Here is a 12,617-nt window from a genome sequence, read left to right on the forward strand (position 1 = left end):
GTTCGCTGCTCTGGCACCCCAATGGTGGAACAAACTCCCTCACGACGCCAGGTCAGCGGAGTCAATCACCACCTTCCGGAGACACCTGAAACCCCACCTCTTTAAGGAATACCTAGGATAGGATAAAGTAATCCTCCTAACACCCCCCCTCCCCCTTAAAAGAGTTAGATGCACTATTGTAAAGTGGTTGTTCCACTGGATATCATAAGGTGAATGCACCAATTTGTAAGTCGCTCTGGATAAGAGCGTCTGCTAAATGACTTAAATGTAAATGTAATTTAGAATTCAAGGCATACTTAACCAGCATGGCTTACACAGCATTCTGCAGCGATACGCCATGCCATCTGGTTTGCTCTTAGTGGGACTATCAAAAACCCTTGAATGAGTAGGTGTCCAAACTTTTGACTGGTACTGTATATCAGCGCACATCTGGCTTGGGCTGTCAGGACTGACACGTCCGCAGATATATGAAAATAAAAATCTCAGACACAAACTAAGGAAGCTGCAGAGTATTCGTTATATAATCACCATACTCTGTGTAGACTCCAGTTGATATTGTGTCTAGTTTGAAATTAAATCAGATCTTTAACAGCACCTTGCTTGTTTGTTTTTGACCACCTGTGACATTCAGGGTACTTTGGACATGTCCTCGTATTGCTTTGGCAACACTGGGTGGTTTACATGAATTCCAATCAAGCTCATTTGAATTACTTCAATTGATAGAAGAGTGCTGAACTTTAATGACCTTTTCTGGTATTTCATGATCTCAGGTTCGCAATTGAAGTATGGTTCTATATCTGTGTTACAGACGCACAGCAGTCAGGAAGTCCCAGTAACAATGAGCCAGGCAACAACCCTCCAGGTATGTACCTGAAATTGACTGTCACTGTCCTCCAACCTCTGTGCTGTCAATCATAGCTCTATAGTTCCCAGTCCCCTCTCTGTACTGTATATAGTATATCCTCACCTGGTAGAATGATTACTGTGGTATCTGTTTATAGCAGTGCTCTTTTTGTATAAGGTCCATAGCAGAAATATGTATCTTTGTATATACTCTATGCTCTCACCTGGAACATTTCGTTTTAAGATAGTTTTGCAGATATGCAGATTACACCCATCTGAATGTACATAATGTATCTCATAATGATGGTGCTGTCAGCTACTTACAATAGTAACTGCATCTAAGAGACAAAAAAGATTGTGAAACATGGAGGCTAGACCACTTTGTGCTCCTCTGCAGTACACTAATGGAAGTCTGAGGCCATAGTTGTCTTCCTTGCCAAGAAGGGTTGGATAGCTGAGCTAAATTGGCTAGCCAGTCTGCTAGCTAGCCAAACAAAATGGCTGCCGTTCCAAATAATCTCCGGCAGCCTGTTCCTGCTCTCCTGGACTGACCTGGACTATGTCATCATGGGCCAGGATTGAAAATAGAGAGAGAACGTAATTAGGTCCATTCCTAAAGAGCAGGTTTTGCCTGCCCTGGGTGTGCGTTTCGCTGCCAAGTCAAACAACGTTGAGCCAACGTTGAGCCAATGACTCAGACCCTGGGAGGGCCTCCCTAGATGCTCCCTCTACAGTGCCACAGTTCCCTTCCCTTCTCTGGGACGCCCGCTGGCTTGTGTTGAGACATTAGGAGGAAGAAAGTGCATTTAGCTGCCAATCGGAATCTACACTCACGCCTTCCCCCTATGTAGTTGGCACACCCAATGGTCCTCCTCAGAACATCAAAGGATGAAATGTCAAAGTAATTTTGGGAGTCAGTGACATGTCTGTCTGGATAGCCTGGTCCCAGATCTACTTTGTGCTGTAGTGCCGACTCACTATGGTCATTGGCGTGACAAATACAGTTGAAGTCGGAAGTTTACATACACCTTAGCCAAATACATTTAAACTCAGTTTCACAATTCCTGACATTTAATCCTAGTACAAGTTCCCTGTCTTAGGTCAGTTAGGATCACCACTTTATTTTAAGAATGTGAAATGTCAGAATAATAGTAGAGAGAATTATTTATTTCAGCTTTTATTTATTTCTTCACATTCCCAGTGGGTCAGAGGTTTACATACACTCAATTAGTATTTGGTAGCATTGTCTTCAAATTGTTTAATTTGGGTCAAACGTTTCAGGTAGCCTTCCACAAGCTTGGCCCATTCCTCCTGACAGAGCTGGTGTAACTGAGTCAGGTTTGTAGGCCTCCTTGCTCGCACACACTTTTTCAGTTCTGCCCACAAATGTTCTATAGGTTTGAGGTCAGGGCTTTGTGATGGCCACTCCAATACCTAAACTTTGTTGTCCTTCAGCCATTTTGCCACAACTTTGGAAGTGTGCTTGGTGTCATTGTCCATTAGGAAGACCTATTTGCAACTAAGCTTTAACTTCCTGACTGATGCCTTGAGATGTCGCTTCAATATATCCACATAATTTTCCATCCTCATGATGCCCTCTATTTTGTGAAGTGCACCAGTCCCTCCTGCAGCAAAGCACCCCCACAACATGATGCTGCCACCCCTGTGCCATGGTTGGGATGGTCACTATGGCCAAACAGTTCTATTTTTGTTTCATCAGACCTGAGGACATTTCTCCAAAAAGTACGATCTTTGTCCCCATGTGCAATTGCAAACCGTAGTCTGGCTTTTTTATGGCGGTTTTGGAGCATTGGCTTCTTCCTTGCTGAGCAGCCTTTCAGGTTATGTCGATATAGGACTTGTTTTACTGTGGATATAGATACTTTTGTACCTGTTTCCTCCAGCATCTTCACAAGGTCCTTTGCTGTTGTTCTGGGATTGATTTGCACTTTTCGCACCAAAGTACTTTAATCTCTAAGAGACAGAACGCATCTCCTTCCTGAGCGGTATGACGGCTGCGTGATCCCAAATTGTTTATACTTGCGTACTATTGTTTGTACAGATGAACGTGGTACCTTCAGACATTTGGAAATTGCTCCCAAGGATGAACCAGACTTGTGGAGGTCTACCATTTTGGCTGATTTCTTTTGATTTTCCCATGATGTCAAGCAAAGAGGCACTGAGTTTGAAGGTAGGCCTTGAAATACATCCACAGGTACACCTCCAATTGACTCAAATTATGTCAATTAGCCTCTCAGAAGCTTCTAAAGACATGACATCATTTTCTGGATTTGTCCAAGCTGTTTAAGGGCACAGTCAACTTAGTGTGTGTAAACTTCTGACCAACTGGAATTGTGATACAGTGAATAATAAGTGAAATAATCTGTCTGCAAACAACTGTTGGAAAAATTACTTGTGTCATGCACAAAGTAGATGTCCTAACCGACTTGCCAAAACTATAGTTTGTTAACAAGAAATTTGTGGAGTGGTTGAAAAACTAGTTTTAATGACTTCAACTTAAGCGTATGTAAACTTCAACTGTATATAAACAGCACAACCTGAGCTGGGACCAGGCTTGACCGATTGGTTCTGAGATTTTCTTTTTACATTCTGGCCCCCATACATATTGTACTTCAAAGCCTCCATGTTTCAGTATTTTCAGTATTGTCAGTATTCAGTCTGGAGCTGTGTTAATATAATAAATATTATATACAGCATTTAGCTTTTTATCTGTGCATACATTTTATGTATGGGTGACCCCTGGGAATCAAACCTACAATCCTGGTGATGCAAACGCCATGCTCTACCAACTGAGCTACAGAGAACCACCAGGTGGTGGGCTATAGGTGGTGGGTCGATGAAGGATGCTCTGTTTTATTACAAAAATATTTTGGTCGAGAATTTTTGCTCGTCCCGTGTGCAGTAAGCAGAGAATCAAGTAATGATTTATTACTTTATCACCAGCTTAAATCAGTATGAATGTAACTTGCTGTAAGTTCCGCGAACACAAAGCATATGGTTTAATGTTTTGATGGATATATTGTATTGATATATTGTCTATCTTTGTTTTTGTTTCTGCAGTTTACTTGGAAGACAGCTTCATCAAATCAGGAGTCTTCAGTGTTTCGGAGCTGGTGCGGGTGTCCAGAAGTAAGTACAGTACATTCATATATCACTTTACTCATTGTCCATTCAAAAAGAGTGAGCTTTACGGTACAAAAGCGGGAAAAACAGTCGAGCAAGCATTAGAACACAGTATGTGTGTGTCTACAGTAGACAGGTGTTTGTGTGTGTGTGCCCGAGTGTGTGTTTGTATAGACTGCCCTTCTCAAAGACGATGACAGATGTTCTTTCAGGTATCTCTCTCCACAGTTAGCTGAGGACAATGGTTCCCTCAGGCAGGATTTACCTGTACTGCTCAAGTGCTGTTGTGTCCTACACAGTGGTGGGAAAAGTAGCCAATTAGTCATACTTTAGTAAAATTAAAGATACCTTAATAGAAAAGGACTCAAGTAAAAGTAAAAGTCACCCAGTAAAATTCTACTTGAGTAAAAGTAAAAAAATATTTGGTTGAAAATATACTTAAGTATCAAAAGTAAATGTAATTACTACAATATACTTAAGTTTCAAAAGTAAAAGTACAAGTATAAATCATTTCAAATTCCTTATATTAAGCAAACCAGATTTTCTTGTTTTGAAAATGTATGGATAGCCTGGGGCACATTCCAACATTCAGACATAATTTGCAAATGAAGCATGTGTGTTTAGTGAGTCCACCAGATCAGAGGCAATAGGGATGACCAGGGATGTTCTCTGTTTAGTGAGTCCTCCAGATCAGAGGCAGTAGGGATGACCAGGGATGTTCTCTGTTTAGTGAGTCCACCAGATCAGAGGCAGTAGGGATGACCAGGGATGTTCTCTGTTTAGTGAGTCCGCCAGATCAGAGACAGTAGGGATGACCAGGGGTGTTCTCTGTTTAGTGAGTCCTCCAGATCAGAGGCAGTAGGGATGACCAGGGATGTTCTCTGTTTAGTGAGTCCACCAGATCAGAGGCAGTAGGGATGACCAGGGATGTTCTCTGTTTAGTGAGTCCTCCAGATCAGAGGCAGTAGGGATGACCAGGGATGTTCTCTGTTTAGTGAGTCCTCCAGATCAGAGGCAGTAGGGATGACCAGGGATGTTCTGTTGATAAGTGCCTGAATTGCACCATTTTCCTGTCCTGCTAAGCATTCAAAATGTAATGAGTACTTTTCGGTGTCAAGGAAAATGTATGGAGTACAAAGTACAATATTTTCTTAAGGAATGTAGTGAAGAAAAAGTAAAAGTAGTCAAAAATATAAATAGTCAGGTAAAGTGTACAGTAGATACCCCAAAAAACTACTTAAGTAGTACTTTAAAGTATTTTTATTGAAGTACTTTACACCACTGGTGTAAAAAAACAGTAACAGGTGTTCTAGCGTCATTGTTAAGATTCAGAAGTCAGGGGTCATATTTGCTTCAACACAGTTAAATGACTTGATGTCAGAGTGAGTGGCATGACACACAGTACGTTGTGAGAGAGAGAGAGAGGAGAGTCTCGTTGGTATGGAATTAAAACACAAATGCCCTTGGAGAGAGGAACGCGCCACCGCTTGGTTAGGGGTAGTCAATGCCCGGGCTGCTGCAGGTTGCCAGTTCCAAGACTGCAATGCTGGGGTTGCCAGTTCTGAAGCTGCAATGCTGGGGTTGCCAGTTCTGAAGCTGCAATGCTGGGGTTGCCAGTTCTGAAGCTGCAATGCTGGGGTTGCCAGTTCTGCGGCTGCACAGTTCTGAGGCTGCAGTGCTGGGGTTGCCAGTTCTGAGGCTGCATTGCTGGGGTTGCCAGTTCTGAGGCTGCAGTGCTGGGGTGGCCAGTTCTGAGGCTGCAGTGCTGGGGTTGCTAGTTCTGAGGCTGCAATGCTGGGGTTGCCAGTTCTGAGGCTGGAGCTCATGCCAGTGGTGAACCTCAAACCACAACAGAGGCCACCACACACTCCAGACTCAACCCACACACCCACCCACCGCACTCACAGGGCTCCCTTCGCAAGCGTCAGTTTCAAGAGAGGAAGGAGTGTTTACAGAGTGCCCTGGTAAACAATCAGCTGTCCTCCCAGAAACAATATCCCTCCCCCACGGCCATTAACCACAGGGAGAAAAAAAGTAGAATTTCACACAGTGATGGTGGGCTGTGGTACTCAAAGCATATCACACATACAACCACCATGAAAGTGAACTTCAGTGCACTTATTGATATGTGCTTGACCAATTACAATAGGTAGGAACTAATCAGAGGCCTGGTGGGTGTGGCTTAGTTCATGAGTTTGCAGTGTGCTGGTAGAATGCAAAAGTTAAATGATGTTCAATCATTCTTTAAAAAAAAAAGTATTTAACCTTTATTTAACATGTGAGTGGGGATCATGTACACTGAGATCATTTTAATGAAGTTGTTGGACAAGTTCAAGGTCACATCACATCAGAAGCCTATCAAAGCTTCAGCAGCCAACCAATCAGCATGCTAGTGACCAGGAAGGATCCAACCTGTGCCTCTCTTTTCCTCTCCTTCCTCTCTAGCGCCCATCACCCAGGGGGCGGGGGTGAACTTCTCCATGGCCGACATGCCTAGTCAGCCGTACTACCATGACCTGAACTCCAGCGTGGGCCTCCATCGCTCCCTCTCCTCCCCGCCTGGCAGGTCAGTCTACTGCAGGCCTCTACCCTGCCCCCTCTCTCTTTCTCATGCATCACATGGGAACCTCTTGTCACACATTGACCTCTGAACTTTGAAGGAGATGCAGGAGGGGGGAATGTAAAACTGATTTCAGTTTAGTGTCTCGGGGGTTAAATGTATAGTCTTACTCTGTCATTTATATTATAGCGTTGCTTCCGTATTTGGCTGTTTGTTCTAGTTCAAGTCTGTTTACCCTCACGCATCTGGACCATACATCACCAGTAAACATACGATACAGGTACTTTTGTTTTACAGCATCACTGGCTGTGATAAAGGATCAAAGAAAATATACATATGTTGTGACTCATAATTTCTACTCCTTCTTCAGTAAACGGCCCAAGACCCTCAACATAGAGGAGAGTATGGAGACCAGTCCCACTGGCCCTGACTTCTATTCTTCACCTAGCTCCCCAGCTAGTGGCAGCAGGACCTGGCACGAGAGAGAAGGTGAGAGGGGAGGTGTGTGTATGTGTGTGTGGTACTGTAGGAGGTTTACAGAAGCTGTACTGGGAATGTTTTCAATAGCAAGGTTCTAGATTCCTAAATCGCAAAAGGAATGTTCTCAAAACAGAACACTTCAAGATAATTGACTAAACTAGGTTGGGGGAACATAATCCCTAATCTACCAAAATTTCTGCATTGTAGGAATTAATAATCAGAGATTATTACTGCAGCTAAGCAAATATCATTCCCTCAGAAATACAATACAATTAAACACAATACAATTTAATTCAATACAGACGACACATTATTCAATGTCTGTCCTGACTCTTTGTGGAGCAGAAGCAGCCCCACCATAATCTGTGGGGGGTTATGTAGGCTACACACAACACAGTCTCAGTGTCACTCTTCCACTGTCAAGATGTTCCCAATGTTATCATTGCCTCTCGACTCCACAGCGAGCGGTTACAGTATGTTGATAAAATGATATGGCACCTTGTTCCCTCGATGTGAGCCCATTCAACTTGGCTGTTGATGTAATGGCACGTGATAACATGCTAGCCTCAGGTCAGACCGTAAACACCAAACCTTATGATTACATTGTCATAAAAGGCTACATGCTAAATAAATGCAAATACTCTGTCATAAACCAAGCTAAATAGAGATTGATTGTTTTTCTCCCCCGCTGTGATTTACAGTAAAACATTCAATGAGCTAAGCTTAAAGGGGCAATCAGCAGTTGCTACATCCATTTTAGATGTTTAAATTCATGATATATACCCATTAATTCTCAAAGGATATGATTTATACAGTAGACACCTCCTTAGCTTAATTCAACTGTCGTACCCCATCAGAACCCAAAATATAAACTTGTTTTACTCATTTTAACTGCACATTTTAGATTGGCTTATTATTGTCCCCAGCACAAGGTGCATCTCTGTAATGATTATGCTGTTTAATCAGCTTCTTGATATACCAAACATGCAGGTGGATGGATTATCTTGGCAAAGAAGAAATGCTCACTAACAGGGATGTAAACAAATTTGGGTGGAACATTTGAGAGAAATAAGCTGTTTGTTCAATGGAACATTTCTGGGATCTTTTATTTCAGCTCATGAAACATGGGACCAACACTTTCCATGTTGCGTTTATATTTTTGTCAGTGTAGTTTTTTTCCGAATGCTTTGAAAAAACATGCTTGTGAGTAATGGAATCCTTGACAGGAAATCAAGCTTTATATAATGAGTGAACTCGTAAGAACATCCCCCTGTTGATACTGTAAACTGGTTTGGAGGGTTGATGAGTTCTCTGATAGTTTGGGGGCTTCCTTATTGCTTCCTGTTTTCTCACCAATCTGAGTGAGAGTTGCAGTGTTGAAGCGAAATGAGTGGGATTTTCAGTGTGGTAGCGTTTCTATTGTGGAATGCAGTGTTGTACCAATGAAAGTGAGCATGATAGTCCTGGATGGCGCAGCGGTCAAAAGCACTACACCGCAGTGCTGAGGCGCCACTACAGCTTGGGGTTCGATCCAACCGGCCGTGACCGGGAGCCCATAGGATGTTGCACAATTGGCCCTGCACCATCCGGGGTAGGGGAGGGTTTGGCCGGTGGACTCATCGTGCTCTAGCGACTCCTTGTGACATGGCCGGGCACCTGCAAGCTGATTCCGGTCGTCAATCGAACAGTGTTTCCTCCGACACATTGGTGTGGCTGACATCCGGGTTAAGCGAGCAGTGTGATAAGAAGTAGTCTTCCAGGTGGGTCATGTTTCGGAGGACGCATGACTCGAACTTCGCCTCTCCCGAGTCCATTGAGGAGTTGCAGAGATGAGCCAAGGGACCTAATTCGGGGAGAAAATGGGATAAAAAAATATGTTTGTGGCCAGACTACCCTGAACACACCTGTTCAGGGTTTGGCCTGGTTAGTACTGGGATGGGAGCCCGTCTGGGAATACCAGGTGCCGGAAGCTACAAATACAGAAATGTGAGAATGAGGAAATGCTAGTGGGAGTTGTAGCAATTGTGGCTGTGAGCAGACTTTATTTATAAACTTGTTGTGTTGTTAGGCTGCGAGAGTGAAGGGGTGACGATAGGGTGAACAGGTGTGTGTGTGTGCATATCCAGGAACGTGTTTGTGTGTCAGAGGGAGAAAGAGAGAGAGAGAGAGAGAGAGAACGATGGGCAGGCAGGTGCGGCGGTCTCCCGTTTGAAACCGACTCGGATAAAAAGCTAGGTCTCAGAGGAGCTGTCTGACTCAACAGGTGGCAAGCCCAGTTGGCGGGCCATCCCACGCCTAGCCCTGATAACGCCACTATAGTGACAGGCAGCAAGCAGGAGAGAGAGGGAGGGAGAAAGAGAGAGAGAGAGAGAAAAGGTGTGTGTGTGTGTGAGAGAGAGATCCTCCAGGGAGGGGTGTACAGTATGTCTCATTACCTGGTCTCGTGGTGCAGGGCAGAGCCCATAGCGTTTTTAATTAAGCCCTCACTGTCCTGTATTTCCGGATTGTTCTCCCCCAACACACACACGGACACACTACCCTTAAGCACTAGGGTTGGAAGGGAGAGGGACGCCTCTCGTCTCACTACACTACGACAGATAAACGCTTAGAGTACAGAAGGTTCCAACATCCAACGGAGTTGTTTTTCCCCCCCTCTCTTCTTTAAATGAGCTTTCTTTGTGATTTGATCTAGTTCTTTCCGTTCCTTCTCATGCTGTTTTCCCAGCTAACACATAACGTTCTGAGAAACATATGTTTCTTAGATCTTGGTGAGAGCGTAGTTGTCCTAGGGTTATTTTGCATACAACCTTCCCACAACGTTTTGGGAACAGTGCAGGATACCCAGCTAGCACATAACGTTCTGAGAACCATACATTTCACAGGGATGCTGGCCCATGTTGACTCTAGTGCTTCCCACAGTTGTGTCAAGTTGGCTGGATGTCCTTTGGGTGGTGGACCATTCTTGATACACACAGGAAACTGTTGAGTGTGGAAAAACTCAGCATCATTGCAGTTCTTGAAACAAACCAGTTCTTGAAACAAACCAGAAACAAACCATCTTTTGTCTTGCCCATTCATCCTCTGTATGGCACACATACTCAATTGTCTCAAGGCTTAAAAATCCTTCTTTAACCTGTCTCATCCCCTTTATCTACACTGATGGAGGTGGATTTAACAGGTGAAATCAATAAGGGATTATAGCTTTCTGGAATCCCCTAATCAGTCTACTGTATGTCATGGAAAGAGCCTGTGTTCCTAATGTTTTGTACACACAGTATATGTATCTCTGATGGGAATTTCGGTACTTCAGTATAACGTTTTCTGCAGGTTTCCTCATGGTTCTATTTAAATGAATGTTCTCAGAATGTTCAGAAAATTTCCATAAAAAACACACAAAAAATTTTGTAATGTTCAAAGAACGTTCGAAGAATGTTATTTAACCCCTCTGCGCTACGGATCCCTTTTAAGGGATAATTTTCCTAAACAACCGCTGAATTGCAGGGCGCAAAATATTACTAAAAATATTTATAATCATGCAATCACAAGTGAAATATACCAAAACACAGCTTAGCTTGTTGTTAATCCACCTATCATGTCAGATTTTGAGAATATGCTTTACAGAGAAAGAAATCCAAGCTTTTGTGAGTGTATCAATCAATGCTAGAACAGCTAGCCCCAAATTAGCATGGTCACGAAAGTCAGAAAAGCAATAAAATTAATCGCTTACCTTTGATAATCTTCGGATGTTTGCACTCACGAGACTCCCAGTTACACAATAAATGTTATTTTTGTTCGATAAATATTACTTTTATAACAAAAAAACGCCATTTGGGTTGCGTGTTATGTTCAGAAAACTACAGCCTCGTTCCGGTGCTGAAAGGCAGAAGAAAATTCCCAAACATATCAGATTCAAAAATATTATAAAAAATATTTATAATCATGCAATCACAAGTGAAATATACCAAAACACAGCTTAGCCTGTTTTTAATCCACCTATCGTGTCAGATTTTGAAAATATGCTTTGCAACGAAAGTAATCTAAGCTTTTGTGAGTGTATCAATCAATGCTAGAACAGTTAGCCTTATATTAGGTTGGTTAGCTTGGTCACTGACCCCTAGCGTCAAGAGGTTAAAAACATACACACTCTGTTCTCAGTGTAAACAAAACTCTCTCTATCCTCTAGCTTGTTAAGTGTGTTCGGGTGTGTTGGCCACCCCCACTAATTGGCCTTAATGAGTGCTTGTTTGAATAGACTAAAATTTGCAGTTTTGTATGAGTTAATAAAACATGGCATGCGGGCTCCATCCTGGTGGTGCAGTGGACTAATTCCATTGATAGAGAACAGAAGATCATAGGTTCGAATCATGATTCATGCCTAAGCAAATTAATTTCCAAGTGTCCTATCTGCGCTTGGAGTTCAAAACAGTTAACCTAAACTAAGCTAGCAGTGTTATTAAAAGTCTTATTGAAACATGTTCTCAGGACATTATTTAATAACTTATAATAGTTAATAACCTATAACTTCCGTTCTCAGAACATCAGTAAAATCTCCTAGGAAAACTTCAGGGAACCATAGTAAAACGTTCTCAGAACCTCCCTGCAACCTAAAAATGTACGTTCCCAGAACAGGCTACGTTTCAGTTTTACCGGTCAGAAAACGTATGGCTTCGTTCCCAAAACCAATGGGAAACCAAAAACGTACGTTCCCACAACTTCCAAGGAACCAAATGTGCTAGCTGGTTTGTGTTTATACCTTACAGTATCGGGTGAACGCATGCTGATATGTTACGGCTAGGGAGAAGAGGAGAGGGCAGAAAATTCACGAGAGAACGATTACTCTGTAAAGAGGGAATCAAAAAAGAAGTGGATTGATATTAAACCCATATGAGGCCGTCCAAAGTGCCAATTGGTCATTTCTTTTCCATGGCTAGCCCGACGAAACACTTTTACACTGCAAGAAATGTAATTCTGTCATGTTTTTTGTCCTCTAAAGTAAACTCTCTGAAATGGCTTTTACTGTACAGTTGTGGAATTATGTACGCCTAGCCGTTCCCCTTACATTTTTGGGGGGCACTGCACTCAAATCCACACTCAGCGACTGGTTTGATGACACACAGCTGTTAGCGCTGAAGAAGATATCAGTTCTTCATATCTAATGCTCTGACGAAATCTGCAGTCTTTAGTTAATTCTGTCTCCCCACACTAACCCGGTGGTGTATTTAACAGCTAGATACACATAGATTCATAGCCCTTTCGTCGGTCTGGGACACCCTGGCATGAGCACGCCCGAGCTTACTCTCTAATTTGTAGGAGTGGAACACGAGATAACACTAACAGATTGAAATCATTTTGACATGTAAAAATATGTTGTTCTAGGTGGATTCTATGATTTTATATTGGTCAGTTCCCAGACCAGAGCGATTCTTTTTTTAAATTCCTTTCTTGCTCATTTTGAGTAGTTGCAACACCGTAACTGTTAACTACACACAATTCTGTTGATGTTGTTCTGAATCATAGAACTTTCTCCATAAATGTCCATCGTGTAATTTTGTCAATTTAGGAAAGGTCAAGAATATATTTTTGAGAACGT

At 42.7% G+C, this 12,617-nt stretch overlaps 1 protein-coding gene across 7 annotated transcripts in view; it reads left to right on the forward strand.

Annotated features, from left to right (window-relative positions):
- The window catches only part of LOC139534563 (nuclear factor 1 B-type-like), a 98,958-nt gene that overhangs the window by 58,139 nt on the left and 28,202 nt on the right, over positions 1-12,617 (forward strand). For 5 of the 7 annotated variants that reach the window (XM_071333789.1, XM_071333787.1, XM_071333788.1 and 2 more), the window contains exons 3-6: positions 809-862; positions 3,925-3,993; positions 6,433-6,553; positions 6,918-7,036. In XM_071333789.1, coding sequence (XP_071189890.1) covers positions 809-862; positions 3,925-3,993; positions 6,433-6,553; positions 6,918-7,036 — 363 coding nt within the window. Of the gene's footprint in view, positions 1-808; positions 863-2,124; positions 2,205-3,924; positions 3,994-6,432; positions 6,554-6,917; positions 7,037-12,617 lie in introns of those variants that run through there. The other 2 variants (XM_071333790.1, XM_071333793.1) reach the window with 2 other exon arrangements.

This window comes from Salvelinus alpinus, chromosome 11, assembly GCF_045679555.1.
Source record: "Salvelinus alpinus chromosome 11, SLU_Salpinus.1, whole genome shotgun sequence".
Classification (NCBI taxonomy): Eukaryota; Metazoa; Chordata; class Actinopteri; order Salmoniformes; family Salmonidae; genus Salvelinus; species Salvelinus alpinus.